This window comes from Danio rerio, chromosome 7, assembly GCF_052040795.2.
Source record: "Danio rerio strain M-AB ecotype USA chromosome 7, GRCz13ab, whole genome shotgun sequence".
Taxonomy (NCBI): Eukaryota; Metazoa; Chordata; class Actinopteri; order Cypriniformes; family Danionidae; genus Danio; species Danio rerio.
In genome coordinates this window covers 6,570,001-6,593,974 of record NC_141027.1, presented here as the reverse complement: position 1 = coordinate 6,593,974, position 23,974 = coordinate 6,570,001, and the positions used below count along the sequence as shown (strand labels likewise).

The 23,974-nt window shown below is 35.6% G+C and overlaps 2 protein-coding genes across 3 annotated transcripts in view; one reads left to right on the top strand and one right to left on the bottom strand.

The window, feature by feature from the left end:
• The window catches only part of sf3b2 (splicing factor 3b, subunit 2), a 43,238-nt gene extending 38,348 nt beyond the window's left edge, over positions 1 to 4,890 (bottom strand). The window contains exons 1-4 of the mRNA NM_001105277.3: positions 4,724 to 4,890; positions 4,247 to 4,290; positions 4,107 to 4,163; positions 1,478 to 1,633 (exon numbers count right to left, since the gene is read on the bottom strand). Of these exons, the coding sequence (NP_001098747.1) occupies positions 1,478 to 1,633; positions 4,107 to 4,163; positions 4,247 to 4,290; positions 4,724 to 4,823 (357 nt within the window). The 5' untranslated portion in view covers positions 4,824 to 4,890. The remainder of the gene's footprint in view (positions 1 to 1,477; positions 1,634 to 4,106; positions 4,164 to 4,246; positions 4,291 to 4,723) is intronic.
• A 2,810-nt stretch (positions 4,891 to 7,700) lies between these two features.
• capn1 (calpain 1) overlaps positions 7,701 to 23,974 on the top strand; it is a 68,869-nt gene continuing 52,595 nt past the window's right edge. For both annotated transcript variants that reach the window (XR_015494660.2, NM_213459.2), the window contains 1 exon segment: positions 7,701 to 7,860. The gene's annotated coding sequence lies outside the window, so the exon portion shown is untranslated.

The window sequence follows — 23,974 nt, the reverse complement described above, 5'->3', positions numbered from 1 at the left end:
TCTGGCAGAACGAAATCATGTCAAATCGTCAACAACCAAATCCAGCTAACTGAGTGATCCACAGATTAAAGGACCCTATATGTGCTGTACTAATATCGCCGATGGCGTCTGCATCCCTCAAAGTTGGTTAGAAATAAATGTTTAGAGATGGTGTGACAACGAGTACTTATGTGTGCTTTGTTGCACTCCTTGATGCTTCTTACGTCCTTGTAGCAGCACCAGTGGCACTGGAATTAAGGCCCGTGCACACAGAGACGTTTTTTGCTCGCGTTTTCCGTTGATATTTAACGCCTCATAACTAAATAACGGGCGTCAATGTGATCGTGCACACCAACGCACAAAAGCGTCATTTAAAAAAAAAAAAACGCCTCATGCTCGTTTTTTTGCGCGTCAAAACCTTCTCCACCAATCAGATCGGCACTTTTGTTCACGTGCACGAAGCTGCTGAAGTTACAGTAAACAGCACTTGGAGGCGCTCAAGCGCAAAACTGTCAATGCGAGCGCACATTGAAGAAGACGCCCAAAGGCGATATGAACGTGCAGCTGCTTATCGAACTGGTGAACAATAATCATTTCTTCATCGCTAGAGCTGCTGCGTGAACCATCCATGCTTGTTCGGGTCACCAGTATATATACGTTTATAAACAAACGTGTGAACTTCCTCTCCTCCTCCTCTTCTTTGTTATAAGCCGGTGTCAGAAGCTTAAAGTTGTGCAGCTCCATCTAATGTCAAAAGAGTGATTTAGCATACTCTTCTGCTTGACGCCAGTGAAAAGCGCTTGGGTTTGAACACTGAAAAACGTCTCGTAAAACGCTGCCGATAAACAAACTAAAAACATTCCGGTGTGTAGGAGCCTTTAGGCACCGAATTTACATAGGTACCCGTGCCATAATGGCACCAGGTTTCTGCACCCAACCCTAGTAATGTAATAATAGATAGTTAATTTCTGATCTACTAGCACTAAACACTTTATCCTATTTTACGGTTTTAACAATGGAAAGACTCTCTCACTCTAGCTGCGTCTCAAATGGCACACTAATGTTTTTTTACTAAGCAGAAATTCAAACCGTTTCCCTGATGACGTTTGATGATTGCTAAATCAGTGAAATAAATTACTGAATTATCAAATAATACCTGCCGTGAGTATAACCGCATTCACCATCGGGGGCGCTATAATCACTTTCGTAGGAGAATTTTGCTTTCACCATCCAAAATATATAAAGTTATCCAACATGTGCACCCAATAGCTCCGCCCCTTCCGCTACGTGAGCAAAACTGTGGTCATTGAGTGTGTGAAGTGTCCATCTTTACACACTTCACTTTACCGGCTGAATGAGTGCATCATCCGGGTAATTAAAGTGCACTTACTATTTTCAGAGTTTTCAGTGTGAACGCACTACTTACACTATTTAGACTACAAAATGGCGCAGAATAGTGCATAAGTATGCGATTTGGGATGCAGCTTCTGTCTCTTACCTGTGGGCCCCTGTCGTCATGCTGCATCATACCCGGTGGCTCCATAGCCATGTGTATCGGTGGAGGGCCTCCCATCATGTTCATGGCCTGCATCATGTTCATGCTAGGCGGCAGGGGCATCGAAGGCATAGGGGGCATGGGTGGCAGACCGGGCATCTGAGACACACACACAAACAAACACACACACACACACACACACACACAACAAATCTTATAGCTTTTATATTCTAAAGCAGGGGTCACCAAACTTGTTCCTGGAGGGCCGGTGTCCTGCAGATTTTAGCTCCAACCCTAATCAAACACACCTGAACAAGCTAATCAAGGTCTTGCTAGGTATACTTGAAACATTCAGGCAGGTGTGTTGAGGCAAGTTGGAGGTAAACCCTGCAGGGACACCGGCCCTCCAGGACCGAGATTGGTGATCTAAAGCTTAACAACAAACGGGAGCAAAGTGACTATTAGATTACCAAGACATTAGAGATAGTTCACATTCCTGTCATTTACTCACCCTTGACTTGTTCCAAAATAAGTTGAGCACAAAAGAAGATAGTTTGAAAAATGTTGAAAACATGAGCAACTCCAGCGTTATGGATGTGACATTTGCAGTAACAGCTCAAAACATAAATTCACAGAGAAAGTAAATGTTAACATCATGTTGAAACATCTGTTTATATTTTACGAAACAACTAGCCACAGAGTTGTGAGAGCAGAAATATATCAATCTGTGAACATGCTTTGTACTTTAAATGAGGGAAATAAACAAGCGTTATGGATGTGACCAAAAAAAGTCTGCGAGTTTACAGTCTACAACAGGGATGAGCTAACTTGATCCTCGAGGGCCGGTGTCCCTGCAGAGTTTTGCTCCAACACTAGTCAAACACACCTGAACAAACTAATCAGGCCCCGTTTACACTAGTGCGTTTTAGTTTGAAAACGCATAAGTTTTGCTACGGTTACGCCATCCGTCCACACTACGCCGGAGTTCTCGAGCGCCGAAAACGGAGCTTTTTGAAAACGCTGGAGAGGCCGTTTTCATTCTGAAACGCTGCTGCTCCGTCTCAGTGTGGATGGGGAAAGACGGAGACATCTGAAAACGGAGGCGGGGCTGCAAACGTTCACCTATCTGATTGGGGCTTTTCCTCAATATTAAGTAGCCCACACATAGTTCAGTCTCGCATCCTCTTCTTGTAAGTTAAGACTTCGCAAGTTTGATCAAGGCTGCAGTCTCCCCCTTCTCAGTTTGATATGGAAAACATACAGAGGACACGGGTAAATCTTCAAAGGGAACAGTGTACTTTATAACTTCATTCACATCACCCTGGCTACGTTGTTTCACTTTATCAACAATAAAATGTAAACATGATTTAAGGAACTGCCTATTTTCATTTTAATATTAGCAACTTAACAGACAGCAGAAATGTTGAGGCGCCGTGCTGCATATATGAGCGTCATCTTCACTGTGTGGATATTTATAACAAAACAGAGCCGATAACAACTGCCTCCTTTCAATTTCAGTGAAAATACGAAACGCACCCTCTCTTTTGCTGAATATCAGTTTTAATAATCGATAATTATAAAAGTATAACATACAATAAGTTTATACATTGTAGGAAATAAAGGCAAGCGATCAGTCAATGTACCTGGATTAATCATTAACTTATCTTTGCGCTTAACCAAAACATGTTCCCCGTGAACAAGTAACTTAACAGTTTCCAATGACCAAAGTCAGGGAATTGGCCTATGTCGTTAGATAAAGACAACAAGATGAATGAAATATCACATTTAGCAAATATAGTGAGATTAGATCCAGCGGGAGATGCTTGATGAGCAGTCCGACAAGCAGAGCTCTCATCTGGGTAGAAATGCTGGAGCGCTTGCCCGAGTGTGTGTGTGTGGTCACGTGATGTGCGTTTTCAGGGTTTTGGTGTGGACGGAGAGCTGTTCAGAAACGCTGGGTAAAACGCGAGTGTGGACGCGGATCGTTTTCATTCTACAACGCCGTTTTAAAACTAAAACGCACTAGTGTAAACGGGGCCTCAGTGTCTTCAAGATCACTTGAACTCTATAGGGAAGTCTGTTTGAATAGGGTTGGAGCTAAACTGTGCAGGACACCGGCCCTCCAGGATCAAGTTTGCCCACACCTGGTCTACAACATACTTTGCAGAAATTCTGTGAATCAAACTGCCCAACCCAAAAGAAACAATCCTAATAAAAAGGATAGGAGTTGCTCTCTAAAGAACACATGATTGATTGTATTTAGTTTTACATGTTTTTGCATTTTTGAGGAAAAAGCTTCGCTATGTATGTGACAAATGTAAAATTGGCACTTGTGTCACTTGTCATTACACCAAAAATGTAGAAACAGTTTGGCTATTTTGGTTGAAGCGTAGTTTTATCATGGCAAGGTTCACATTTGCATGGAGTTACTCATGTAATTATTGACTTCCATAGTTGGACAACAATGGAAATCAATGGTTACAGGTTTACACAATTCTTCAAAACGTCTTCTTCAGCGTTCAACTGAACAAAAACAAACAGGGTTTGATCAAGTAAAGGGTGAGAAAGTGACAGAATTTACATGTTTGTGGTGAACTATACTGCTAAGAGAATAAGAGAAAGGACACAGTACCGTGGTCAAGCTCTTGTCTTCTCCTGGTATGTTTGGTTTATTAAAGATCATGCCAGGCTGAAAACGTAATAAAGATTATGTTAGGACAAAAAAAATGTAAATAACGTTGTATCTGTAATTAAAACCCTTAACTAATTTACCTGTGCATAAGATTTCAGTCTGTCTATGAGCTCCTCTCTTGGACCTGGATAACAGAAAACCACAGGTAACTTAAATGATGATGATAATAAACAGTGAATTAGACATTTTACACGATTTATTATGCAGCTAAAGTATTGGTGTGTATAAAAATGTGTGTATAAAAAGTTCTGCACTTAAATCCCATTGCATTTCCCGTTCAGACAAAAACATTCACTCGGTTCAACCGGGGACGACTTATCATACACTTTACTTATATCACATACACGACTTAATGCATTACTAGCAGCAAAATCAAGAGCAAAACCAGCTTTCCAACACACATTTCAATGAACAACATGTGTAAGCGCGTCGTTTGGTGCACTGAGGCCCGGGCACCGGACAGGAAAATAACAGGCTAACAGGCTAACGCTAGCTAACAAATGAAAAACTCAGCGATACTGTCCCGCAGCGATGTAATGAAAGAGTTGTTAACTTACCCATATTGGGAGCACCAAATTCGGCCAATTTGGCCTGCAGCTCGCCATGGGTCCATGTATTAAAATCTATATTTGGATCCTGCGGCCCTTCGTTAGCCATGTTGAAGATGAACGGCACAAACGCGTTCAGGCGCAAGGGATCACGGGAACACAACGCAAAGCATCGTGGGATTTGTCGTTCCTGTTCGTTGAGTTTTTAAACTTTAAAACTGCGACGATAATTTTTTTGGCTGTATATATTTTTGTGGGTGTATATGTGGGTGTTTCCTAGTACTGGGTATCCGCTGTGTAAAACATATGCTGGATAAGTTGGTGGTTCATTCCACTGTGGCAACCCCTGACGAATAAAGGAACTAAGCTGAAAAAAATGAATGAATGAAAAATCCATATCATACATATTCCTTGTGTATTTATGAAGTCGCGTCTCTTATTTTCAGCGTTTTTTGTTAGATTCATTGGAAATAAAAACTAAATAGATTTTATAAAGCAAAGTATAAACTAAATGTAGCCTAGATGTAATCTTTTTTATACATTTAGTAATGATGCAGAATTTTTTTTTCTATTTAAAAGAATAGTTCACACAAAAATGAAAGTTCTCCCACCTGCCTTATCGCTGAAGTCATATGAACAGAAGTGTATAAGCCTGTGTCTATTGCATGCGAAGCGCCTGATTCCAGCCATTTACTGGAAAATTATTCATGCTCCATCTTTGTCACTCTGGATGAAGGAAATGTCTTCTTGTACACACACAGGCCCGTGCAGAGACCATCCAAAGGTCAGCGCGCGTACTCAAGATCAGTGTTGTCGTGCGCCTACTGAAGGGCGGGACGGAGGGTGTGTCGCGTCGAGGGGGCACTTTTGATCATTTTGGAAGGGCACTTTTTATCCAAGACTAAAAAGGGCAAAAAAGGGCACTAAAAAGGTTGAGCCCTATGTGTGCACTGCCTGATAACACAGTGGAGTTCAGTGCTGAACACACTAGTCAAGCAGAATCTGTCTTTGACTTGATTTGCTCACCAAAGTCTCAAATTTACACCATTTGATTGAAACATTTAATCAGTAGCTTTTAACAATAAAACAAACAAACAAATGTTTACATTAAATTTGAATTGACTATCTCGAAACCACCCTTATCATTCCCCCTCTCTTCTCAGATGGGATGGCGGGCCATTTCAAAAGTTATCATGGACCAACTTTGGCCCACGGGCCCTATTGGGCATCTCTGCTCTAACTACCTCATCATTCTCGCTTCTTTCTTACCATGCATGCGCCAACTTTGGCCCACTGTCGATAGTTTGGGCATCTCTGGTTTATTTTATGCTGCGTCTGCCATGTTTAGCCACAAGATGGTGGTCTTTCTAACGCCAACACCTCAAATCCTGTGAAAATTGTTGAGAAAAGGTTTTAATATACTTTTTATGGCGCCGGAACATGATATAATATAATATAATATAATATAATATAATATAATATAATATAATATAATATAATATAATATAATATAATATAATATAATTTAATATAATATAATATAATATAATATAATGGTATGTTAAAATAGTTATATTATATTATATTATATTATATTATATTATATTATATTATATTATATTACTTTATATTAATAATATTATATTGATTATATTATATTGATTATATTATATTATATTATATTATATTATATTATATTATATTATATTATATTATATTATATTATATTATATTATATTATATTATATTATATCACATTATATTAATTATATTATATTGATTATATTATATTAAATTATAATTTATTATATTATATTATATTATATTATATTATATTATATTATATTTTATCATATTATATTAATTATATTATATTGATTATATTATATTATATTATATTATATTATATTATATTATATTATATTATATTATATTATATTATATTATATTATATTATATTATATTATTTTATATTAATAATATTATATTATATTATATTATATTATATTATATTATATTATATTATATTATATTATATTATATTATATTATATTACTTTATATTAATAATATTCCATTGATTATATTATATTGATTATATTATATTAAATTATATTTTATTATATTATAGAAATTATAGAAATTATATTATATTATATTATATTTTATCATATTATATTAATTTTATTATATTATATTATATTACTTTATATTAATAATATTCTATTGATTATATTATATTGATTATATTATATTAAATTATATTTTATTATATTATATAAATTATATTATATTATATTATATTATATTATATTATATTATATTATATTATATTATATTATATTATATTATATTATATTATATTATGGTATGGTATGTTATAATAATTATATTATATTATTTTATATTATAATATATTATGATATATTATATTACTTTATATTAATAATATTAAATAATATTAAATAATATTATATTGATTATATTATATTATATTAAATAATATTTTATTATATTATATAATATTATATTAATTATATTATATTATATAAAATTATATTATTTTAATTATATTAAATTATATTTTATTATATTATATTAATTTAATTGATTATATTATATTATATTATATTATATTATATTATATTATATTATATTATATTATATTATATTATATTATATTATATTATATTATATTATATTATATTATATTTAGCAGAACATATTTATTGCATTTAAACCACACACACAGCAGTACAAATATAAATAATTGTAATATACAATATTATTACCTTGAAGTTAATTTGCTAAATAATGTTTATGTCATATTTGTTTTGTGTGTTATTACTATTATGTTTCTCGTACTAATCTAGTTTTCTTGCGTCTGTACGCGACGCGAAACCGAACTCTTTGATTGGTCAACCTGGCGATACGTCACAACGCGTTCCGTTTTTATCGCGTATTGCGCAGACGCGCCTCGAATCTGCTGGGCGGTTTTGCTGTTTTTAACGGAGTGAAAAAAAAATCAGAGGCAAAACGTCAAACTGCATGAACTCCAGATGTTTAAAGGATCCAACAGCAGCCAGAACTCCTGGATTATAAAATACAAGCTCATAGTCGGAAGTGGACTGCAAATCATCACACGAGGTAACGTTAAAGTCTGAACGCTTGTCTTTTTGCATTCATACAAACGCGACTGTCATTTTGCTTTACTTTTCATGATTTTGTCGTGTTTAGTTGGACATTTAATAATCCTCACACGTAGGCTGCGTTATAAAAAACGTCTATATAAAGTTAACATCTTTAAAACCTGTTTAGGAGGAGTTATGAAGTCAATTTCCTTGTTTTGCGGTCTGCAGAAAAGACCAAAACACGCCTGAAGTTCACATTGACGCTGAAAATCTATTAAATAATCTACCAAAAACGTGTTTCATGGTCGTGAATCGCTTTCTAAGAGTTTATATATATTTTTGTTCACACTAGAGGACGATATGTTGTGTCTGTTTTCAGTATGTGAAGTATTCGAGTGTGATTTCATGCATGTTATGGCTATTAAAAGTCTTTTAAACGACAAACACACGGGCAGCTGCTGTGGTCAGGCTGGGTTTTAATGAGTGGCACAGGAAGTGATGAAAGTCAAGGCTGTTTCACCATATTCACCCTGTTATTTCTTATCTTTGGTGCACACTCAGGCCAGCTGGTGCAGTTTTACACAGGAAAAAATGCCTTTATTACTTAGTTTTGGTCTTGTTTTATGTCAGAATATCTAAACATCCTTAAATCAAGAATCAAAAATGTCTTGTTTTGAATTTAATTGAATTTACTTGACATATTTTAGACAAGCTGTACAAAAATACAAGTATCCCATACATTTTGAAATAAAAAACTGTCGAGGATATAAACACAATAAAGCCCTGGGCTTGTTTCCATAGTGGTCCTCACTGTTAAATAAAACCTAGCATGGCTTCAAAATCAGTGTTGGGAAAAAAGTAATACATTACAATTTTACGTCTACCTCATCTCTTAAAAAAAAAAAGTAAAAAAAATGCAAATTACAATAAAATAACAGCAGATTTTTATTGACATTGCGTCCCTAAAAAGTAAGTAACATATTTAGTTACGTTTTATTTATTTTTTTAAGTAACTACAGATTGTAATATATTACTTTTTTCCCCAACACTGTTGAAAATACAGATGATGCATAAAACAAACAGCACCTCCACATTTTAAAACAGCAACAAAATAATTCACAAATACATTCCTTCATTTTTCTTTTCGGTTTAGTCCCTTTATTAATTAGGGGTCGCCACAGCGGAATGAACCGTCAACTTATCCAGCACATGTTTTACGCAGCTGCAGCCACATTCACAATCAAATAACATACGAAAATAAAACATCATCGTCCACCATGCAAACTAATTATCCTCATCAAACAACCATCTTTTGATCGCTTTTTTTTAACCTCCTCAAGTCTTTTATTTCCTTGATCGATTTTGTTCCACATGATTGCACTTGTGTGTGTATATATATATATATATATATATATATATATATATATATATATATATATATATATATATATATATATATATATATAAACATATATTTTCCCCCAGTGGACTTCTAAATTTACATAAACAAATATTAAAATCCCAACCCCTGGTACTTTATGAATGCTGTTGCCTTACCATTTGAAAATAGTTCAACAAATAACTATAACCCACATTATTAAACATTTATTTTTACCATTAAGTTAAGTATTTTATTCTTTAACAGACACTCATTTAAAAAAAAAAAAAAACTCTGCACTTAAACAATAAACCCCTGTTGCTTTAAGATGGACATAATATTTAGCTTTAGTGAATTCATAATGTCAGATTGTGTGGAACTGGAGATTTGAGTGGTGGACAAAAGCATTGTTTGCACTTTAGTAGTTCTTTATTTGACATTTGATCACAGCACATCAAAAGCAGTGTCTGAGCGTATGAGCATCAACACCGCTATTTACTTTATTTACAGTGCAGAATGCCTGATTGCTTGTAGCATTGTGCATGCATATACAGCAGTGAGAATTGCTGTAATTATGTCTGTTGTTACTGTTGTCTGTATTTCAGCCACGCCAAGAGAGAAACCCTACCTGTAGGCGACAATAACCTCATAAACACACCCCTGCTGTTCATTCCTATTGTAAATGTGTACAGAGACATGCAGAGACATTATTAAATGGTTAAAATGATTATAATTCATTGAAATATTCTTGAAAATAAAATATTTTGTGTTCTATTTCTGGTAGCTTGGGTGCTGAAAGAACCCTTAAAAAAACGGCCGTTAAATTACAGAAATTTATCGTAAAATAATGGACATTAAATTACAGAAATTTGCTTACATTTATATTGCTGGTAAATTTCTGTAATTTAATATCTGGTATTTTACGGTAAATTTCTGTAACTTAATATGTGTTTTTACGGTACATTTCTGTAATTTAATATCTGTTTTTTAGTGGTAAATTTCTGTAATTAAATATTCGTTATTTTACAGTAAATTTCTGTAATTCAATATCTGTTATTTCACGGTAAATTTCTGTAATTCAATATATGTTTTTTTATTGTAAATTTCTGTAATTAAATATCTGTAATTTTATGGTAAATTTCTGTAATTTAATATCTGTAATTTTACGGTGAACTTCTGTAATTTAATATCTGGTATTTTACGGTAAATTTCTGTAATTCAATATATGTTATTTTACAGTAAATTTCTGTAATTCAATATATGTTATTTTACAGTAAATTTCTGTAATTCAATATATGTTATTTTACAGTAAATTTCTGTAATTCAATATATGTTATTTTACGGTAAATTTCTGTAATTTAATATCTGTTATTTTATGGTAAAATTCTGTAATTTAATATCTGTTATTTTATGGTAAAATTCTGTAATTTAATATCCAGTATTTTATGGTAATTTTCTATAATTTAATATCCAGTATTTCACGGTAAATTTCTGTAATTCAGTATCTGTTATTTCACGGTAAACTTCTGTAATTCAATATCTGGTATTTTAAGGTAAATTTCTGTAATGTAATGGCCGTTTTTAAATGTTTTTTTCAGTACCCTAGCTGCGGGAAATAAACAGTACATTTTTTTTTACAGTGTGTGTAAGTTTTTCCAGCAAATTTAAGACATTTGAGCACAATGAATTAAACATTTGTAGCCTAAATATTAATTCTACAATATCCAATTGTTTATACAATAGAAATCATACAGTGTTATTTTACACTTGACTTAATTTTTGTTCCCAAATACTTCGACTCCCCAGAACATCATAAATTATTGTATAGTTTCTCTATTGTATTTAACTTGGCTTTTCATTTTTTATTATAATCTGTGCAAATATGCTCCCCTACAAAATCACACCAATCAAATATTCTGAATTATTTACAAATACAAATGGTATTCTTGTGAAGTTGTATTCATGTTGCAATATATAAATCACAGTAAAAGAAAATGTCATTGATTTTTTTTCGTGATCTTAGCTTTTGTAGCATATTATATATATATATTTTTACACAGATTATATGACACCGCTTTCAGAACTTGCAGAACTAGTTGTTCTTACAAATCTCTCTCTCAGTTGGTTCTTGTTTAAGCCTCGTTCTGATTGGTCGACAGCATCTGTCCAGAAACTGAGGTATCATGATGTGTCTCTACTTGTTTATAGGGCTAAGAAATGAATCAAAGGAGATTTTCATGAATACAGTGGGGGAAATATGTATTCAGCACGTCACCATTTTTCTCAGAAAACATATTTCTAATGGTGCAGTTGACTTGAAATTTTCCCCGGATGTTGATGACAACGTAAGTAATCCAAATATGCAAAGAAAACAAATCTAATTAGTTTATAAAAGAAGTTGTGTGTAATACAATATAACGACACAGGGAAAAGTATTGAACACTTGAAGAAAGAGAGCTGTAGAAAGGCAGTGAAAGCCCAGACAGCAGCTGAAATCTCTCAGTGGTTCTTTAGCAACCATCTGCCCTTCTGCCCTCTGTATAAATGAATATCAGCTGCTTCAGTCCAACATCTACAATAGCAGGAGGATGAAGATGAAGCCAGGGTGGACATTTCAGCAAGACAATGATCCAAAACACAGCCAAGGAAACTCTCTAATGGTTTCAGAGAAAGCTGTAGAATGGTCCAGCCAATCACCTGATCTGAATCCAATAGAGAATACAAAATAAAGCTCTGATTTGATAGTCGAGACCACCAGAACCATCAAGATTTTTACACACTGATGAAGTCGAGAGATGAGAGGTGTCTTTAAGCTACCAGATAGAAACACAAACCTTTTATAGAAAGTATTAAACACATTTCAGTAGTTCAGGACTTGTCATTTCATTCTCATTACACATAACTCATGTCTCAGATTTTTTTTGTTGGGTTTTATTTTTATGTTTGTTTTGTTTGGCCTTTCACCAAAACCTGCTTCAATTCCATGTCAACTGCTCCTTTAGAAATATTATTCCCAGGGAAAACATGACATGTTCAGTACTTAAAAAATATGTAATTAAATTAGTTACATATGAAAATGTTAAAGATTACAAATGGGGTTACATCTAAATATGTTGAATAAATCTGTTGCTTTGCCTGTTTGTGTACAATGCCTTCTGCTAAGGCTTTTAATAAAGCGGTGATGTTCTGATGCTTTTAAAAGTTTTTTTTTGGTTTGATTGCTGCTCACCATGTCTACTAGGGGTGTCACGATTTTGATTTTTAATCGAAATCGATCGAAATTTATACTCCATTTCGATTATCGAATCAAAAAATAGAATCGTCGATGCTGCCACGCCCCCATGTCACGTCAGCTTGGCTTGCCAAGCGGGAAAAAACAGGCTTGTTGAAGTGCTTGTTAAACTGCAGAAGCAGGAGACCCGTCGACAGAACTTAAACCCTCTCCTCTTTCAATGAAGTCGCCGGTGTGTAAGCATTTTGGATTTCCAGTGAGTTATGTTGACAACGTTCGTGTTGTCAACAAAAAAACACTGTTTGCAAGCTCTGCTATGTTACGTATTACGTACGGTTCGTCCGATAGACAACACCGGCATCGCGATCCTCCGCCCGCCCCCGTTGCAAATCCATTCGTGAAAAGTACATACTCAGGCCCTGTTTACACGGTCTTTGTTTTTAAATGGCATTTTAGAACGACAATGATTTGACATCCACAGTGGCGTGTAGCATTTCTGAGCAGCCCTCCTTCCTCTCTACCTCTGAAAATGCACATCACGTGACCACACAAACACAGACGCACACACAGCCATATGAGCTCGAGACAGCAGGTCCAGGCAGTCAGAGGACTGCTTTAATCTTTCACTCACTTGTACTTAGTCATTTTAGCGAACACCTCAGATACTGTTGGCTGGTTCCTGTTGGTTGTGCGTCTTTTTTACTGACGCCATTATAACGACACAGATCACTGCCTATTCACGAGTCCCGCAGAAAAAGTGATTGACAGAAGGTAATTATGTGTGTATCTTGCCTTTATTCATTTACTGTATGATTTGTTTATGGGTAAAATAAAGACCATGCAGGTCAGGTAGTTTAAACGGTAGGCTACAAATAATTAATTGGTCATTAATTAATTAATTATTCATAATCGAAAATCGAACCGTGACTTTAGAATCGAAAATGTAATCAAATCGAGGATTTGGAGGATCGTGACACCCTTAATGTCTACCAGTTACGTTAATCCTCTCTGCCGATGAAAGCTTGATGGTGTGCTCACACCAGATGCGGAAGAAGCATCAAGCCGAGTGATTTACATGTTAAGTCAATGCAAACGAGCGAATAGACATCCTGTGGTGCGATAAGCGCGAATGACGTAAATTGCGCGAATGGCACGATATGCGCAAATGGCATGGCTTGAATTGAGCGTTTTGCGCATATGACGTGCTTAATGCGTTTAATGCGCATTTCATGCGAATCACTCGAGTTCAAAAATCTGAACTTAAGCGGACATTCGTGCTGCATTAACCAATCAGGGGCTTGCTCTTGTGAGAGCGTGATTGTGACGTAGCACTACGCAGTTCATCAAACTGTGCTCGACTCAAAAGCACCGCTGAAAGCCTCCATCACCCAGGTTCAGTTTCTGATGGAGTTTATGAGCTCACAGAGTTGGGTGCACCTCTGAAAGGATCAAGTAGACTCAGATATGGCCCTAAACGTATCAACTTTGTTTTTCAGTCTTCATAAAGCACATGAACACTGTTATTTTCTTCATAAAATCCATGTTAGCCATTTAGCAACGAAGCTAGAATCACTGGGCAGACAGAGGCCCTGCCTATCACACGAACCCGCGTCTGTTCTGAAGTGAATTTGGCGCGCGAATAAAGCGGATTTGACGCACGAATGAAGTGAGTAAACTCAAATGTTCACGCGGCTATTTATGCGCAAATAGCGCGATTTATCCATTTGTTTCGTGTCTGGTGTGAACACAGCTTAAGGCTACTAGCATACAATTAGTCTGAAAGCTGCAAACAGTGACGCTACTAGCCTAACTACATTTCTTAGGAGCGTGTTGGTAGCGTCACTACTTGATAAATCAAAAAGCTTTTCAGTAGCGAAGCTATTTTATTAGGGAAGTTTTTAGTGAACTAAATTATTAGTGAAATTTTTGGTGCATTACCGCCACCTTTCGCTCTGGTAAGTGACGTCGCCAACCAATCAGGCTAACACAAGAAATTTGCTTGATGGAAAGATGACTGAGGGAGAGGAGGTCTATAGTTTATAGTAGGAAAGGCTAAAGTATGTTAATTACTATTAGTTTTACATACATGTTCTTCATTATGTAGTGTAATTTATTAATGAAGAGTTGTAAATATATTTATGCAACATAATGATTATTAGAAAATATACTAAATTTTTTCCTTTACTATAAATTACTATAGAATTTTAAATGTGTAACACCTGGTTTTATTGGATTGTTTTGTTTTTGCTGTTATATACACTATACTTTGTTTCGGTTTGGTTCAGCATATTATTTACAGTAAATAACTGAACTGAACTATTATGCCTCAAATGTTGACAGTTTTATTGATTACTGAAATATGATCGACGTGGATTTAAGTCGCTTTGATTTAAAAATGAAAAATCGCAATAATAATCTTAATCCAAGTGATAAAAGATGTTGAAATGCTAACAGTGAACAGAGCTACTGTAAGCTCACATCTGCTATAAATGCTTAAAAATGATTTTGTTGAAAATATCTTTTATAAACTTAAAAGTAATCGGATGTAATCAGTTACTTTACTTTTATAATGTAATTGAAAAGGTTACACTACTGATTACATTTAAATAGAGTAATTTGTAATCTATTACATTTCTAAAGTAACCTCCCCAACACTCTGGATGATGATAAAATTGGGATAGTTGTTCTGTTATAATGACAGCTGATTGTGTCGCTTCTCAATAAACTATGTAAAGGCTGTACCAGAGGTCGCGTGAGACTTTCTCATTGTCCGTCATTTTGATGGAGAGGGTTGTAAAATGTCCGTCATAACTTATTATTGATCGTTATTTAATTTGCAGACTTTCTGATGGCTTTTTACATTCATATCTTAATAATGAACTTGCACGACCAGCATATAGGCTAAATTATTCATTTATTTATTTGACAAATGAACAAAAACTCTCATTGATGGTATATCAATATCATATTTTCCTCCTGCGTCGAGCTGAACAGGGTGCTTGTCTGTGCGTAATCAAACGCATCAAGGGAGACTGATGCAGAGGCCGTCGTCATTAAATTCTGTGTCTTTGCCTTGGAAAGTCGACTTCTCGTGACCAAAAATTAGCGCCACTTCAGCCAGGGTATTGTAGTTAGAAACATTTCTACTAAGGCTGTGATCAGAACAAAGTTTGCTGGATTCTCTGAATGTGGGATTTCCCGATCATGCAAGCACTCGTTTCACCTGGAAAAAAATAGTAAAGCACGCGCTCCTTCTGCACCAGGAGCGCGTCTGTGCTGCACCCGTCTGCGTTCGGTAGTGCTCACAACGCACACCAAAGCACCTGACCTCCTTGCTGCCGTTTTTTTGGCTCGTAACAGCTGTCGGCGACTGAGGATTTTAGTCAGTTTGTTCTTCATCGTCCACTGCATCACTTCCTCTTTTTTCACCTTTATTAATATCACAACTATAGACCTTTTTCACAGCGGAATTGAACACCGGAAGCGCCCTTCGAAGCAGTGTATCGATATTTCCGGGTTCGCTAGGAGTCGCAGAGACATGACAGCCTCGGGACAGCGGATGACTTTCTCACGGTCAACTTTGCCATAATTTGGACAGGAAGATGTTGTTCGGTGAATGTGTAAAACTGCCTTAATAAAACAGCATTTAAAAGATGATACCGATTTGCAGAGTTTGTGCAGAAAACGTGTCTTACACGCAGCGTTTGCATCGTCAGGTTCCAGTAAGGTGCACAGCCAACAGCATCAAATCTGCTCATTCAAGCCATTCGTAAACTAGATTAACCTGGCTATTTAACATCCAGCAGGATGAGTTTATGTCAGTAGTCCCGTCTGTAAACTGTGCTAACCCCCTCCTTCCTTTTTATTCAGAGTCAGATATAGTGAATGGCGAGGTAGCTGTACAGGCGAGTTGCTATCGGTTAATACATTACAGGTTGTTTAATGCTCGTGAGGTTTTCTCAAGTCTGGAAACACGTTAGCTCCTACTCGTGGATAATATTCATTTTTATTATTTATTTAAAGAACAGCAAATAACATTTTAAACATTAACACATTAAATAACACAAAGATAGTATACTTTAATAGCACATTAAAGTATACCATCTTTATTATATAACTGACTAAACAAATAATTTTGCTGTCAAACCAATTAAAAAAAAGAGATTTGCATTTGTATGAACTGTCTATTATTCCAAACAACAACAATGTAGGGATAAATCATGCTTATAGATGAATGACCATGATGAGCACTTGTTTGTGGAAGGCAGATAGCTTAACTGGAGTTTTGTCTATATTATAATTACTCTTCAAAATAAACCATAGACCACCAGTCTTTAATGAAACATAATAATCTCCGCTTTGAAATGCATACAGCATATGAATGTACTCCCGCATATAACTTGAAACGGCATTCAACCCCCTTTAATATTGTCATCCATGCTTTTCCCTGTCCTTCGTCTTTTGGGAGATCGTGGTCATTAAAGTAAGAGTGTCGTTTTTGAGTTGGTGCAGCTGGGAACGCAGCAATCACAGCGATGGGATGACCCTGCCATTCATTTTTGCTCCGTCGCATTGAAACCGGATGTTGTGGTACACTGCTTCGCTTACCGGAACCAGGAAGTGTGAAAAAGGCCTATTCGGCCGTTTAAAGAATCTTCTCACACTCAGCTGCTGTGAGATTTTTGCAACTGTGCGCAGCGGTGACAAAGAGGAGACAAAACAAAGGCAATCGCCATCAGCTGGACAGGAGTGGGAATTACAGTTCGCTACAAATTACAATAGCATAATCCCTCAAAATGACGGATCACCTTCAGATTTTTCCATCACTGCTGAAAACAATCCGTCAATGACGGAAAATATTCGGTTAACGCAACGTCTGGGCTGTACACGAAAATTGATAATGAAAACGTTCAAAACAGCATTCATCAGCCGATACTGAAATGGTCGTCTATAAATAATCAAGCATACCTTATTTACAAGTCTCTTTTTATATCTTAATGTTTGTTTTAAATTCAGTAAATCAAAGTGTCTGTTTACTCTCTTTAATGCCGATGCCTGGAGCAGGAGACGTTACGATCATAAAATATGAAGAAAACTAAACAAAGCAGTGCAGATATGAACTCTCTAAAGTGGAAAAGCATTGACCTGAAGCGTAATCTCAGAAGCTGAAGCGTGTTTCAGTGCGAGTGTGTTTCTGCTTAGTCACCGTTGAAGCTCTGAATGCTGCATTATTTGCTCTGCTGGCAAATGTCCACACACTCCTGCAGTTTAACACACTCCTTGGCAGCTCGTCTTTGGGTTTGCCTGGGATCTCACGCACACACACACACACACACACACGCACACACACACCACAGCCTTCACTGCTCCACTTTCTGAATGATGTCAGTCTATTCTCAGCCACTATAAACTTCTGTAAGCGGAAACAAAAGGAGTTGACCGCATGTAAACGCTTTAGGCAGAACTCTGTGGTCTGCTGCAGCTATTTTTAATAAATTCTGAGTTGCAGAGTAGGTTTAGAGTTGACAACAACACTTGATATAAACCTGAGGTGTCCAAACTCAGTCCTGGAGGGCCGGTGTCCTGTAGTTAAGCTCCAACTTCCTTTAACACACCTATCTGGAAATTTCTAGTACACCGAGAAAGAGCTTGATTTGCTGGTTCAGGTGTGTTTAATTGGGGTTGGAACTAAAATATGCAGGACACCGGCCCTCTAGGACCGAGTTTGGACACCCCTGATGTAAACATTTTCTGTACACTATTTTATGAACAAATTTGTGAAGCAGAAATGATGTAGCAATAGCTTGAGAAGGTAGTTTAAAGTCGAATGAGAGAACAGGATTGCAGCTTGTAGCTTTGTCGTGCTATATTACACAGATTGTATGACAGTGAATGGTTTCAGGTCTTGCAGAACTTGTTTTCTTAGAAATCTTTGAACGAAAACGCCTGCTAGCAATTTAAGGCGAACCCTTTTCTTGGAAAGCTTTGGACAAAAGAGTAAATCTGAAAAATAAAGTGTAACATTTTGGACAAAAAAAATATTGTAAATCTTTGTTTGTGCATGTTTAAACCTTTTTTGTCTCAGTTTTGAGCAACAGCAACAGGTTTACTCACTTTTATTAAGTAAAGTCAACCAATCGCTTTAAAAGTGAGTAAATTTATTGCTTTTAAAGCGATTAGTTGACTTTACTTAATAAAAGTGAGTAAACTTGTTGCTTTTAAAGCGATTAGTTGACTTTACTTAATAAAAGTGAGTAAACTTGTTGCTTTTAAAGCGATTAGTTGACTTTACTTAATAAAAGTGAGTAAACTTGTTGCTTTTAAAGCGATTAGTTGACTTTACTTAATAAAAGTGAGTAAACTTGTTGCTTTTAAAGCGATTAGTTGATTTTACTTAATAAAAGTGAGTAAACTTGTTGGTTTTAAAGCGATTAGTTGACTACTTAATAAAAGTGAGTAAACTTGTTGCTTTTAAAGCGATTATTAGACTTTACTTAATAAAAGTGAGTAAACTTGTTGCTTTTAAAGCGATTAGTTGATAAAAGTGAGTAAATTTGTTGCTTTTAAAGCGATTAGTTGACTTTACTTAATAAAAGTGAGTAAATTTGTTGCTGTTAAAGCGATTAGTTGACTTTACTTAATAAAAGTGAGTAAATTTGTTGCTTTTAAAGCGATTGGTTGACTTTACTTAATAAAAGTGAGTAAACTTGTTGCTTTTAAAGCGATTGGTTGACTTTACTTAATAAAAGTGAGTAAACTTGTTGCTTTTAAAGCGATTAGTTGACTTTAGTTGATAAAAGTGAGTAAATTTATAGCTTTTAAAGCGATTAGTTGACTTTACTTAATAAAAGTGAGTAAATTTGTTGCTTTTATTTTTTACTTTTTATTCAAACTGCTTTACATAAACACAAATAAAAGAAACAAGTAAAAGAAATAAAAACAACAAATAATAAAAATGATGAAAAACAGATGAAAATGTGTTAAACAGGTTATAAAAGAATGAAAAAGAAAGACACAACAGTGGGATATATCGGAGCACAGTGCTCATTCAAGGCTAAACAGATGTGTTATCAGACTTAATTTGAATGTGCCTAATGCTGGAGCACATCTGATCATTTCTGGAAGCTGATTCCAGCAGCGTGGGCGCTGTTAGTAGCTGAAAGCTGATTCACCCTGCTTTGACTGAACTCTTGGAATTTCTAGTGTATTTGATCCTAAAGATCTGAGTGATCTGTTAGGTTTGTATTCAGTGAGCAAATCTGTAATGTGTTGAGGCCATTTAGTGATTTACAGACAAGTAATAATGCTTTAAACTCTATTGTGAATGTAGTTTGCAGCCAGTGTAAAGACCTGAGGACAGGTGTGATGTGCTCTGATTATCTGGTTCTGGTCAGAATTCTGGCTGCAGCGTTCTGGATGAGCTGCAACTGTCTGACTGTCTTTTTGGGCAGGCCCGTGGGGAGCCGATTACAGTAATCCACCCTGCTGCTGATAAAAGCATGAAGAAGTTTCTTAATGAAAACAAAGCATCTGATTCTTCCAGTGTTTTTAAAAGGTTGACTTTATTTTTTAAAAAGTGAGTAAACCTGTTGCTTTTAAAGCGATTAGTTGAGTTTATTTTTAAAGCAATGCTTACTTTACATAAAGTGTTTAAACCCAACCAATTAATTTTTAAAGTTAATCATTTTAAAAGTGATTCGTTGACTTGATGTAAAGTGAATAAACTCATTGACAAAAAAAAAAAAAAAAAAAAAATCAAGTAAATGAACATGGGCTGTACTATTATCTTTTGGGATTTTGGGGGGATTTTGACACCTTACACTGTAAATAAAAGCACCTCGCACCATTGTGCTAAGTCAGCTGAGCCATTTATCATTTATCCAGTTTTTTACCCTTTTACCCATACACCAATGTCTCTAAATACCAATGTGCATAATTATAAAAATGAAGTCAACTTAAGTTACATTACAGTTTCAAATTACAACAAGTTTACTCACTATTTTTAGGTGAAATAACTAATCTTTTTTTTACTGTGAGAATGAACAAACTTGGACCGGTTTGACTTGCTCTGGCTGCAGGGTGTAATGCAAAGGTTTAATAGAGTTTTAAATGCACACATTCCTTTTTCCATTGAGGCGTCCAGTGTTTTCTTTGCAAAATCTTGAATGTGATTCGGAAACATGAGCACCAGTTTTTGTTTAGTGTGGACTGTGTTTGCTGTAGGATTAACTGTTGTTTTCCTTCTGATTTTACAGATACAAATTGGGTTTCTTTATTATGAATGTGTATGAAGATGCCGGAATATAAGGATGTCTCTGACTTTGCGTGCTGTTTAAGTAAACTAAACTGACTTGGATTGATGGTCAGGACTGTCATGCCTAGGGGAGGTTGTGACAGCAGATCTCAGGCTTTGTTGGAGATGAACGCTGGTTTATTTAGCATTGAGAGTCCTGTCAGAATGATAAATCTGAGCTGCAGGTCATCACGTCCCCCAGTGGGAAACTTTGTTAGGGAAAATATTTGGGTGCAGACAGTATGATGATCAGATTGACCATAAAAGGGAATTTTGCTAAACGATGCTGATAATTCATTCATTTTCCTTTAGCTTAATCTCTTTTAAAGGTCACCACAACGCAATGAACCGCCAACTACTCCAGCATATGTTTTATGCAGTGGATGCCCTTTCGGCTGCAACCGAGTACTGGGGAAACACCCATACACTCATTCAAACTCATGCCCTTCGGCCAATTTAGCTTATTCAATACCCCGGAGCTCAATTAACCCCTTACTTAATAAACCGGCGCACCCAGAGGAAACCCACGCCAACACAGGCGAGAACATGCAAACTCCACACAGAAATGCCAGCTGACCCAGCCGGGGCTCGAACCAGCGACCTTCTTGCTGTGAGGCAACAGTGCTAACCACTAAGCTACCGTGCCACCCAGGATAATGTTATTACGTAACTAAGACGAAAAGTACAAAAGTAGGCAGTGCTTCATTTATGAATTGCGAGGTCCCGGAACTGATCGGGGTAATGGATCCGGCATGTTACCCGAGGATGTAGAGCTGTTGCAGATGAAAGTGAAGAAGGTTTGGGAGTTGTGAAAAAAAGTTAGTGGACAGGGAGGGTGGTTGAGGAGGAGGATTGTACAATGAGGTTTTCAGATTTCAGAGGTTTCGGATCCGGCATGTTCCGGCACAAATTTACTAGTTAAACCCTGCATGACATCATCGACTTTCACTTTAAGATTTAAAGGGCTAGCATTGCACCAGACCCCCGTAAGTGGTTTCGTTTGAAAGTGTAGAATCTATATTTTATGCACATATGCATCACTTTGGTTTTTATTCTACTGTACAAAAGTTATTTACACTTAAATACACAGTTTTTTGTATACCTGAGCTGGGTAGTGAACATTGGTTCATTTTCATATTTTTCATATGACACATGTACAAGTTATAGCTTAAATGAAAGCTCTTGCCGGTGCTCATACAGTTCTAGCATTATTGTTTTTCTGAATTATATTCACATATCAAACAGTTGCTGAATGAATCGTGGTGTTTCCATGGTGCAGAAGTGAAAACATTACATTTATGATCAATAAGCAGCCCCAGATAGCACAGACAGCTGTCATCTCTTACCTTATGCTGTGTGCTTCAGGGCCATTCTCCTCTGTTTTTGAGGTGATGTGCATAAGTAATCCTTTTATATGTCTGACGTGCTCCAAACACAGTGAATTATGCTTGATCAAACAAAAGAATAGTGAAATATGAAAACAATGACCACACAGAACCTAAAAGGTACACTTTCAAATTTGAGTTTATAAAAAAAATAGAAGACGCAATGTGTTTTTAGGTGTTTATTATAACACAGACGACATATACAGCTATTTTAAACACTTTCAATAATGTTTTATGAAAATTCAAAGGGCTTTCTTTAAAATGATACCAAATCTTTGCATTTACACCTTTGCATGTGGTTTTGGGAAGCTTTTAAATTTGGGTTGGCAAAATCCAGGCTGAAATCCCAAAATAGTACTACTGGAGTTTAACTGGTTAAGTCCTGAAAGGAACTAACACATTGCTTTAATTCAGAGGTCGGGAACCTTTTTCAGCAAAGAGCCTTTTTTTTTTTTTTTAAAGAGAAACTGATACTACTATAAATAATACAGGTTTAAACAAAACCTTTATGTCCATGCACAACTCAAAAATAAAGAAATATAAGTGTATAATTAAAAAAAGGAAAAGTAATAGTAATAATAATTTAAAAAAAATCACCATCACCATTTATAAATGTTTTTTGAATTTACGTGCACGAGGTTACTCTAGAAATGTAAGTTGTTTGCTCTTTATTGGGGTCGCAATTCAGATTTACCCACAGTGCGTTACACTCGGATTAGTTTAAATGTCCTTTTATTATAAACTGAGTTCTTACTCATTTTGCTGTAAAAAAAGCCCTAAAAAGGAACTGTAATTGTATTTTCAATAGGAAACTTGGATTTATAGTGACGGTTATAATTTTTTAAACCTCAAACTATTTTTGAAGGGAGACAGCTGGAGCGCCACTTGTGTCTCGCGAGCCATAGGTTCCCTACCACTGCTTTAAACTGTGGGTCTAGGATGTACAGTGTTTTGTTATACAGTGTGCAGAGCTCCTCTATTGAAAAAAAACCCCTGAAGGTTCTAAAAGAGATCAAGCCTCAGCAAAAGTAAGGAAAAGAAACGTTGAAGTAATGCAACACTTTACTTACTTAAAACAACAAGTAACACAACTAGTTGCATTTTTGCCTTTTTGGGGAGTAACTCAATATTGTAATGCATTACTTTAAAAAGTGACATTCTCCAACACTTCCTACGATGCTTTCCCCATAAACGAAATTAAATCACGATAACACATAAAAAAATCTAATAATTAATTAAAATAAAAAAGCATGATGTCTGTTATGTATCAAATATATGTGGGATCGTTCAAATTTAGAAATAACCCACATCAACACACACATTTCAAACACACAGTCCACAGATACTTATACAACGCACACATGTAATGTGCAACTGAAAAACCCTACAGATCAGATTGACGGTCTGTAGAAGTAAAAAAAATCTTAAATCTAAGTAATAAAGTGGCAATATATTGTAAATGTAATATTTTCGAAAGGAATGAATTGTTGCATCTGAGATCTTTGTTTCCACAGTAAAAGATTGCACCGTCTTGCTATCAGTGTCAAAAATGCCAAAGCATTTGCAGTACAACTGGATAAACCTGTAATATTCGGAGGATGTTCATTGAAAAGTGCAATCACAGGACACAACTCCATGTGCATCTGTCACAGAAGAATTTTTTTCTGTGACCGAAAGGTTTCTTTTCTCATCCAGGACATCTAATTAGATCCATTGGCTGATCACTGATTAAATAACATCCAGAATCATCTGCCACTCTGATTTTTAAAATAGTTTATTTACTGTACACCTCATTACATACTGCAGTTACTTTTAGATGTTCTGTTTTGACAGAGAGGTCAG